The sequence below is a fragment of the Vulpes vulpes genome, chromosome 12 (genome assembly GCF_048418805.1).
Source record: "Vulpes vulpes isolate BD-2025 chromosome 12, VulVul3, whole genome shotgun sequence".
NCBI classification, from domain to species: domain Eukaryota; kingdom Metazoa; phylum Chordata; class Mammalia; order Carnivora; family Canidae; genus Vulpes; species Vulpes vulpes.
The window spans coordinates 129,259,255-129,270,214 of record NC_132791.1 but is presented as its reverse complement, the minus strand read 5'-3'; the positions used below and the strand labels follow the sequence as shown (position 1 = coordinate 129,270,214).

The 10,960-nt window shown below is 42.3% G+C and overlaps 1 protein-coding gene across 3 annotated transcripts in view; it reads right to left on the bottom strand.

The window, feature by feature from the left end:
- Positions 1-1,637: 1,637 nt before the first annotated feature.
- PDGFD (platelet derived growth factor D) overlaps positions 1,638-10,960 on the bottom strand; it is a 226,980-nt gene continuing 217,657 nt past the window's right edge. For all 3 annotated transcript variants that reach the window (XM_026006760.2, XM_072729928.1, XM_026006759.2), the window contains exon 7: positions 1,638-4,484. In XM_026006760.2, the coding sequence (XP_025862545.1) occupies positions 4,359-4,484 (126 nt within the window). In that variant the 3' untranslated portion in view covers positions 1,638-4,358. The remainder of the gene's footprint in view (positions 4,485-10,960) is intronic.

The following is a 10,960-nucleotide window of genomic DNA, read 5'->3' as shown; positions in this document are numbered from 1 at the left end:
GACCCAAAGATTGGTGGGCAGAGCCTGCCGAGAAGGAATGTGGGAGTCATAGGGAGAGAAAAAAAGGCCAGAAGATACCAGAAGAGGATGAATTTGTAATAAGGCTTCAGGCGAGAGGACATAGGCTAGAGAACATGACCCACGATATATTCTTTTATTTTTATTTTTTAAAATTTTTATTTATGATAGTCACAGAGAGAGAGAGAGAGAGAGAGAGAGAGGCAGAGACATAGGCAGAGGGAGAAGCAGGCTCCATGCACCGGGAGCCCGACGTGGGATTCGATCCCGGGTCTCCAGGATCGCGCCCTGGACCAAAGGCAGGTGCCAAACCGCTGCGCCACCCAGGGATCCCCCCACGATATATTCTTAAAAGGGAATCTCTATTATAGGAATTATGCAAAATATACACTGAATTCAAGAGTTATTTTAATATTTGGTTCCTGGCCACTAAACCTGGTAGCCAGTATCCAACAGTTTAAAATAATTAGAGAGCCAAATGGTTTTATTGGAAAATGAAGATTTCTTGGCCCATAATGTGCCACGCTAAGTACATTAAGCTTTGTTAGGGACTCTGCCCTCCTCTAGGCCAATGTGTCCTGCTAACGGATGTTTACAGAGCTCTACAGAAAAGAAATTTATTTTAAAGAGATACATGTTAACTTGCAAATTCTGGACTGTAACGGGAAGAGCAAGCATGAAGTCCTGAATAGAGCTGTTAGCTGCTCATCCATTCCCACTGGTGATGCCCTCATACTCTGGAGACACCCCGCCCTCGTGCTGTATGTTAAGTCTTGCAGGCCTTCATCGTCTTTAACTCGATCTTTAAAAACAACAAAATTTAAGTGGTTGTCAATAAAAACCAGTGGATTATAAATATTCTCTCTTCCAGCATATTTGATCAGAGTTGTCGATAAACACAACTGTATTTCCTGGGATTTCAGGCATGAATAATAATCTATGAATTTTAATTTAATACTCTTTCAGAGGACCCTGGGAGGATATCAACAATTTGGACATCTGTTAAGTCATTCTCAGAGTAAAACTGGACACGTATATACTTCAGGAAATAACAGAGGATTATTAAGGTATGTGCATTAAGATGCCGTTGATATACGTATATAGCTAGCATGATTTTTACATAAAAATCCCAGTTATCTGAGTTAACTGCCATGCACAGCATTGTTGGATTCCTTCCTTTTGTCCCCCACACTTGACTCACACATGAGCTGGTATTTCCTATGGTAAAATTGATTCTTGGCACAGAATACTCGTCTCTACTTCCTTTCCCCAAATAACCTGAAATTGCTCAGCTAAATACAGTGGCTGAGTCTCACCCAACACTGAGCAGCTGTCGTCGTGCCTCCAGGAGGATGAAGATAGAGACTAGGCTGAAAGCAAGAGCTAACCTCGCAGAGAGGAGAGCTGTCCCCTCGCTCGGCCTCCCCGCGGCCCCCCCCTCCACACCATGCACTGAAGTCCTGGGGAGCGCAGCCCCTCCACGGATGGGCCCCCGAGAGCTGTTCATACTCACACCCCGGCTGGGGCCTGGATGGAAAAGCCGCCAGGGCAGGCAAAGGGGAAATGAGTCTGGATGTTACTAATGTCAGGCCCCTAAGGAAGAGACAGGCTGTGAACTCTTAGGTGACGAATGTCAGAGGAGACTATATTTTATTAAAAGGCCCCTGTGGGGAAACAGAAACGAAAGAACAGCATCAACAAAACAGCAAAACCTCAGGTCCCGCCCTGCGGCCCCGGACCTCCCGGAACCCAAGCGCCCGGCCAGCAGACAGCTCGCTGTCTGGTGCCCCGCCGCGGAGCTGCATACATTGGCGAAAGTAAGTTTCTAACATTGTACATCTTTTAAAACTGCCACTGGGAACTAAACAATGGAGTAATTTCGTTCAAAAGCAATATATATCTTTTTCATAAAGGTAAAAGGAATTTTACTTTTGCTACAGAGAAATGCTGCAAGAGAAAAAGCTGCCTGTTACCGTTATAACAAAAAACATAAAAAATTCTCCTTATGAAAGCATTCTGCTCTCTAAGAACATCTTGAATGAGAGGCATTACTGCAGGTGAGTGAGCCATGCAGAAATGCAGATTGATTAGGGTTTGTTTTGAAATGTAATTTGTACGGCAAGCTTTTTTGTTCCTTTGATGGCAATGAAACAGATTTATTGGCTACGTGTTGGAAGTGCAATAGATAACAGATAACCAAGGGAGACATTTTAATAAAACACTCAGAAAAGAAGAAACAAAAGCGAATGACTATGCCTGCTTACATTTCAGCTAATAAATAAAAAGTACAGAGGGGCCTTTAACTGAAAACCATCCTGGTGATTGCAGACTGGAAGCTTTATTGGAAATTGGATAGAACACTCTTTTTCTTACTTAAAGCTGTGACATGAGCGCTACACCCCGAAGTGATGTGACACATTTTGCTTTGGGCACATAAACCAACAGGGTAAGTGGCAGGTGGCCGTGAGGGGTCGAGGAGTCCTGACTGTGAGTGCATCTGCTTTGGCTGTTTCTGAAGTTCTGGGCAACCCAGCAATGCAGTGATTTCACCACTCATCCCTTGTGGTAGAAGCACCCACTGGGTGCTTCCAGGGAAATCTCACAGGTGCATCTTTAATAACCAAAGACCTTTGGCCTCAAAGAACTGAAAGGGGAGGGCCCTACGATTGCAGATGGTGGAGAACTTAGCCCATGCTTTCAGTCCAGGTATATTTAGGCTGCTCACCTGACCCAGGGCTTACCCAGGCCCCATCATGCACCCCCAAACTAGTTCTGGTCAGTAGGGCCCAAGACTCACGGAAGAAATTGGCTCTCCCTTTTTTGTTTCAAGGCAGCAAGAAAACCAGAGCTCTCTCTGATTTCAGCATTGCCCTCAATGATGAACTTCCTACTCTGGGAGTCCATTCTTCAAATAGACAGTGGGGAGCCAGGGAGGGAAAATCATTCTAAATACCAATAATGACCACAGGTGCAAACCCAAGATTTCTAGTGGTGGCGTGAGGCCAAATTTGTGTTGCTGTAACTTTCAGGGTAGTTTCTTAGAACCAGCTCCACAGATCTGGAGAACACTAGAGACCCCAAGTCTGATATCATGTAGTTCAGAAACAGGAATTCAGAATGGTGAGTGAAGATACGATTAGGAATCTACATCAATAAAATTGGGTTGTTTTAATACACGAAGGCTTTTAAGGTATACATAATTCATGATGCTCACCAAATATAAAATGCCATCATAAATCCACGTGTGCATTTCAGAGAGACGGGATCATAAAAGCAAGATACATTAAATGAATTGGCATAGTTAGGAGAGTTTGGATCTGTTATTAAATATGGATCCACTCAAATATTCCACCCAATTTCCAGTTCTGTTAATATTTCTATGTTCACTATTTTTACTTTAAACTACCCAAATCTTTCAATGAGCACTATTTTTTTAAAGGCTCATACAGTCCTCATGCCATTTCCCAAAGGGATTACTTTTGTGGAGGGGCTTTCAGAAAGAAACAATTCAAAATTCTGCTACACTTCATAAATTGTCTCTGGGAGGATTATAATAATAAAACCTGAGAAGTTTTTTTGAGACAGATGTTAAATGAATTTGCATGCCTCAGCAAGATGCATAAAAAGAGGACTTCATGACTTAATTTCTAAAGCATCTAGATTATTATGGCACGCTTCTGGAGATAGGTAATTATTGTCTACATAGGTATGCATGTAGTGTGTCCCACGGGAAAAATAGGTAGGACTGTGCCTTTTCCCCCAGAAACCACAGTTTGCCTTTTTTTCTTTTTTTATAATTAAGATGTATATGTAAGAAAAACTCATTTATTGGTTTTTAATATACAAGGTGTTTTCTTTAAAAGAGCAAGATCCAAGATTGTTTTGTGATTCAAATTTAAAAAATAAACAAAATAATCTTCTGAATCTTCCAGGGCCATGTTTCATGTATTTAATATGTCCCTTAATTTGTTAAAAGATTTTAAGGCTCTAAATAACTCAAGCATATGTAAGCTCTGGTGTACCTGGCCATACACACTGAATAAACCATTTTATGTATTTACACACAGATATGGAGAATATATATATGTGTGTGTATATATGTGCATATATTCTCCGATACTATTCTTAAATGCAATCCTATATTCTTGGATAAAAAGTCAGTGATATAGCTTTCTACTTGCCATGGCTAACAAAGCAAGGTTGAACCTCATCAGCCACTTGCACTCACTGCTTTGCAGGCTGGTCATTAAGTTCGGTTGCTGGCAGGAAAAGGATCTCTTACTACACCCTCCTTAAACTAAAGATTCACTCGTGTTCAGGGTAAGTAGGCACACATTCTTTTATCGAGGTGGTCGGGAGCTACAGATGCAATCACACCGCTCATGGTGATCCAGCTGGATGTCAACGAGAGCCATATGCTTCGCTCTGCCCCTCCTCTTGAAATGGCCAGGCTCAAACTTCAATACCTAGGACAAGAAGTATATTTCCTGTTAGAAAACTCTGAGAGTCAACACAACTAGATAACCCTTATTCTCTTTATGATGACTGGTTCTCAACCTTTTGAGAAGCCAATAGAAGCTATGATTTTTGCTATTATGATGCTCTCATGTAAATATTCTTAAATCATCAGCTTCATGACGTGGAGTGTTCTGCTCATCACAGAGCAGCCTCCTGCATCACCAACCTACAGACCTAGATAAGCTCAGGGGTCCTGGCATATATTGATAGCTTTCTAAGGGCCGGTTTCATGCCAAGTGCTGCTCCAAATACTGTCATAAAGATTCTTTTGAACAAAGCATATGTTATGGATAAATACAATACTGAGCACTTATTACTTTATAGACAGAAAGTGAATAAAGTCATGAACCTAATATGCTGCTGTGGCTAAATGTTTCATTGGGGTAAAATATCTTGCCCTGATGAAGGTGATTAGTGGCCATAATAAAGTGAAATGTGCTTATGTTCTTATATATTTGTTAATACACAACATCTTTTATAAGTCAAAACAGATCAGGCTCCACTATAATCTTTAGACATTAATACCTATCAATATAGCATTTCTTCATAAATATATCCTTTTAAAATTAGTAAGTTGATTGTGATAACATGGATGGAACTAGAGGGTACAATGCTAAGGGGAAATCAGAGAAAGACAAATAACAAATGATCTCACCCATATGTGGAATTTCAGAAGCAAAACAAGAAAGACACAAACCAAGAAACAGACCTTTTTTTAATTTTTAATTTTTTTTTAAGAGACAGACTCTTTAACTACAGACAACACACTGAAGTCATGGGAGGGGGGGAGACAGGTGATGAGGATGAAGGAGTGCACCTGTCATAATGAGCACTGAGTGATGAAGGGAAGTGCTGAGTCACCCGAAATTAATATTATACTGTATGTTAACTCACTGGAACTTAAATAAAAATTTTTTTAAAAACAAAGCTGAAACATGATTCTAGTAAGTTTATGTGGAAGCTAACTTCTCCCCCGCAGTGGCCTTCACTGGAATCACACATTGCTCACTGCAGACACAATTACTTGTAAAATCATGTGCACACGTTCACATAAATGATCTGGTTAGTTTAATTGCTTCTCTGCTTCATGTTCTTAGGTTCCTGTTAGTCTTTACTTTCAATTTTTTGTTCTGTTTTCCTGTCAGACTCTAAACTCCAGTGGGCACTACCATACAATTATGCTGTATTTTGCAGTTTTCAAAGGATTTGCACAGACACATTATTTCTTTTGCCCTCCGGCAAACCCTGTCACATAGCAGATGACATACCCTATGTCCGCTGTCTATATTGGAAGACTGAGCCTCTCCAGGAGGCCCTGTGCCGGGTGTAGGGTCCTCTGGCCCCTTGGACCTGGGCACAGGGTTCCGTCTGCTAGGGTCCTAGCACACTGGGACTGGCGCCTTTTCTGTGTGCCTGTGATTCCCTTTTGTGTCTCGCAGGGGTGTCGGGCAGCACAGGTGAGCAGACTGGGGACCTGATGTGCTTCGGCGGGCACACCGTGGTCCAGGCTGAAGGTAATGTGTGGCAAAATCTTGCCTTAGAATCTGCAGGACTTTCCATGGCATTCCTCTGCTTCTTTACCATGGATTCTCTTCCCAGCAATCTGCTCATCCTCACACAATTATTTGTTTCAAGTCCTGAGCAAACCAAAACCATCTACCAGGAGAGTGGGTTCCGAGTCCTCAGCTCTCTGTACCACCCCTGGTCCAACTCTACTGTGCCATGGGGGCTCCAGGGAGGAGGAGACTAAACCCCTTCATCTGTTCAACCTGCAATCAAGCCATGGAGCCTGGGCTCTGCTACCAGAGTGGAACGTGGAGTCCTACATGGAGCAGAGCTTCAGAACAACATATATGAGTCCACAGTGAGGGGGAGATGAGACCCTATGAGACTTCATGCCTGAGGCACAGAGGCTGAAAGTATTGGTGAAGCTGGTCTGAACGATATGTGTGATGGCTGATGACATAGCTCCCTATTCCTCCTGCCATTGGATTACACTCAGTGTGTCCCATATAATTTCACACCATTTATCATGTGTGATAATCCATCCATATAATCCATATAATCCATCACCCTCTGTCTGCTGGATTATAAACGCTTGGAGGGCAAGGATAGCAGAAACTATTACCAACATTATTGAGTACTTACTAGATGCCACACGCTGTTTTGAGTGACTTTGCAAATACTAAATTATTTGGATCTCACTGCAAAACTGTTAGGTTCATTTCTAATTTTTCATAGATAAGGGAATAGAGATTAGTTACTTGCCCAAAATTACAGAGCTGGTGATTGGTGCACCAGAATTTGACTCCATGTGGGTTAGCTCACCTGTGAAACAGGGACTTTGGTTTGCATGGCTCAGTAGCACGTTGAGAACCTAGTAGCTGCTAAAGAAACACACCTGGGTGGGCGGGGCACCAACCAGAAGCCTTTGCTCCTGTGCTCTCCTTTTTACCTCCCCCCTGCATCTGCATCTTCTCTCCCACCTCTAGCAAACAGCTGGCACACCAACAACCCAGGAAATAGAGCAGAGGCCAAAGAATGTGCCCCATGCTTTGCACCACTTCTAATGCTTTCACAATTTTGGAAGAAGATTTAAAGTATCAAGAGCAGAATTACAGTGACGTTTGCTTTCTGTTTATGGCTCCCATGCTTTCTCCTGCTGGGAACTACAGAAAAGAAAGAAAAAAAAAAAAAAAAAAAGATGTTGCTTCTTCATTTAAAAAAAAAAAAAGATGTAGCTTCTCCATTAAAAAAAAAGTAAAAACCCAACAACAACGGTTGAAGAATGTGTTACATGTTGGGATATTGAACACCCTGTCACGATGGGTAAGCAAGTCCAGCTAGGCTGTATTTGGTCAGATTGCCGTGGAAGGCATTGGGCATTTGAGTCCCACAGCATCACGGAGAATTTCTCCAATATGAATTAGTCACTATTGTTCAAGGCTCCACACAATCCAGATGTCTGCAGATGTGCAGGAGGAGCATCTGATAAGTTAAGGCCGTGACAATAGCCTCATGGGCTGTGATGACTGGCACCACATCATCAGGGCTCTGTCGATTTGCTTTCTCACTGGATGGCAAACAAAAGTGTGTGCTGCGGGATGAGTGCAGAGCCCTGGCAGTTTTTCTAACTGGTCTCCCGAATGTGTGGGGATTTTCCCTAAGTTTTATATTAAGCAATGTAGGCACTGTATATATGTGTTTTGCTGATAAGAAGAGAAAAATGAATTGGCTGACACTTTCTCAGACAAGACAGGAAAGCACTGTTTGAACAAAGTGGAAATTGGACTGTTTCCTGGCTGATCACAGCACTGATGTTCAAAGCTTTCATACCATGTAACAGTCTTCAATTCAGGTACACAGCATTGAAAGGAGGAAGAAAGCAAAGCTGACTTGAGAGAGCATGGAAAGTTAAAAGAGAAATGAAAAGCCTTTATCTGTGAAGGCAAACTGGCTGGTTATAGGTTATCTGGTCACTACTAAATGGAAGGAACCATTGAATTAATTACAGCTGCTGAAGGATACTTAGGAATAGGAGCGTCCCCAAATGCTTTCCTATTTCCGAGCTGTGGTTCACAGCTGCAAGCATGCCCTGAACTAAGAACCCATCTAGGAGCAGCCAGCCATTTCTCATCACCTGTGGGTGGAAATGGACATCCTGACCTCTCTCCACGATCTGGAGAGCCACATGAAGCCAGGCAAAGTTTACTCTTACTAACCGGAGAATGAGAGAGACAATTGGTGGCTTTCACAACGCTGCACAAAGTCAAAGATGTTCAGTTTGCAAATTACCACATCATGAAAGATATTTCACCTCGGTTACTTGCCTTGTTGCCAATAAACCACCAAATGAATCATGGCCATAAAGCTATTACACTAATAAAACAATACTTGGCAGAAAAGCTATCTGCTGAGTTGGGTTCTTCTTTATTGGGAATATATATATATATATATATATATATATATATATATATATAAAAGGTTGTTAAGGCCTTGTAATAGTTCTCAAATTAATGGCTGACATAGAAACATAAACATATTTCAGGACAAATGCACTGTATAAGCAGGAATCCTTAAGAGTTTTAGATCCTACCCAACTTCTAAGGCAGGTGGTGTTCCATATACAGATGGTTTCTGATCTTAAAAAAAAAAAAGCTTCATATTTTTGCTTCCATCCTGTGCTTTTCCATGCTTCTAGACTTTATGAAAAATGTGCAGAGACTTGAGATTTTTAAGGGCTGGTAGTCCATTTTTCTGAAATGGACAAATATCTGGAGAAGGGATAACATTATTTTCTGCCTGGGTAATGGACAAAGCTGCCAGCAGTGGTCCCAGCAGACGTGGGGCACCATAGCAGAAGGACTCACTCCACGTCTTAAGATAAATACTTGTAAGAAAGACACCGCTGACAGAGTTTAGCGATGACTCCTGGCAAAGGAAGTCTGCCGGTGATTGAAGGCTGGGATTAGAGTCTGGGTAAATAGACTCACAAATACTCAAAGAGCAACCTCACTATCTGTAGACAACTTTTCTGTGAGCACCCTGGGGGTTACTGTGGGGTGAATGCTACAGTCCAACCTTTATTTTTTATTTAAATTTTTTTAAAGATTTTATTTATTCATTAGAGACACAGGGAGAGAGGCAGAAACATAGGCAGAGGGAGAAGCAGGCTCCATGCAGGGAGCGCAGTGCAGGTCTCGATCCCAGGATCCTGGGATCATGCCCTGAGCCAAAGGCAGATGGTCAACCACTGAGCCACCCAGGCATCCTACAGTCCAGCCTTTAAAGAACTAAGCAGTTACCCAATTTTCACAGCACCTTCCGGGGTTGTTAACTGTGTGTTCAGCCTCCCGCTGCAAAGAACGTAATGGAAGGCTCAGCAGGCTCTGAAGTCAGAGCATGGAATTAGCCCAGAGGATCGTTCACGTCACAGATGGTCTTGTCCACCTGAGGGGTAGCACACCCCGAGGCAGCTTTGCAAAAACGATGTAGGAAGCTCGGCCTAGAAAGGAAGGAATGTGCACATTTTGTTCTTAAATGCAGAGTCCATTCCCTCTGTGAGTCATCGGGGCTGTGAGGGAGCCGGAGCAGGGACAGCCAGACCTCCTCTCAGAGGAGTCCACCCACATCTGTTGTGAACTTTCCAGTCTTGAGATCCTTGCGATTATCCAGCATCCGCATGAAGTGAGTGTTGTGTTATTACTGATGAGCGAGTGAACTCTTCTAGCAACATTAACTGTTCATTCTCTTCCACTGACTTAGCACTTTTACCACCAGTTTGCTTGTGTTCCTTACAGAGTTTCAGGAAGATGGGATGTGGGATAGGATAGCTGACCAGTCATGGATGCCATATCATTTCAGGCCCGTCTGGGAACCCGAAATCGTGGGGTATGGTGGGGATGCAGTGAGGAGTCCCCAGGCCCAGCAGGTTGGACGGGGCCTTGGCTGCCTCCCAAGTGGCAAAGCTGGAACCACACACCACGTCTTCCTTTCCAGTCATGCAATGTTTTGTTCTATTGCCCTGTCCCTTAGGAAAGCAGGACGAGCCCATGGGAGTGTGGTCTCAAGTCTCACCCAAAGAGAGAGAAAGAGGAGGCAACAGGGAGACTCTACACTAGCTCTAGAAATGTGATTTCTAGAACAAGAAATATTATTGACTTTCGTTATGGTGGGCTATCATCATAACCCCAAATCTCACTGCTTTTGCCGGAAAGTAGAAACTTCTTAGAAAAAAAAAATTCTGTCTCCTTCATCTCAATTTCCAATTTTAGCTAAATTTGTTTCTATGGCAGATGCTTAAAACATGTACAAAACTAAAAGTACTATTCTTTAATCTCAAGTCTGAAGCTCAACAGTTTAAAACCTCTAATTAATCTTTTTGTTCATATATAAATATCTGTTTACATTTCCTAACTCTTAAACTATAATAGGAAACAAATTTATAATATAAAATTCTAAAGTGAAATAAAAATAATCCTCTAAAGTCATTTTTCCCCCATTTTGTCCAGAGACCAGGAATGACTGTGCCAGAAATAGAGATAGGTCCAGACTGTGCTCTTCAGTATGGGAGCTGCTAGTTGTGTGTAGCTATTTACATTTAAATTAGTTAAAATCATATAAAATTTAAAGTCCGGTTTCCTGTTCTATACATGTCAAGTGGCCCATAATCATGCATTGCTGTGACTACCATACTGGATGCTGCCGAAAGGAACATTTCCATTACTGCAGAAAGTTCTACTCAACAGGAGAGGGGATTGTAAGCAGCATCGCCACAGAATCACAAGAGGAAGGAGAGAAATGAACTTCAATCTTTCTTTCTGCTGCTTCCTGAGTTTTTGGCTGTTGCCTGAGTGGACATGGACAGGGGACCAGAGGAAAAACATTTCAGTATTAATTTACAAGGTCACCATATTTCTAGGGA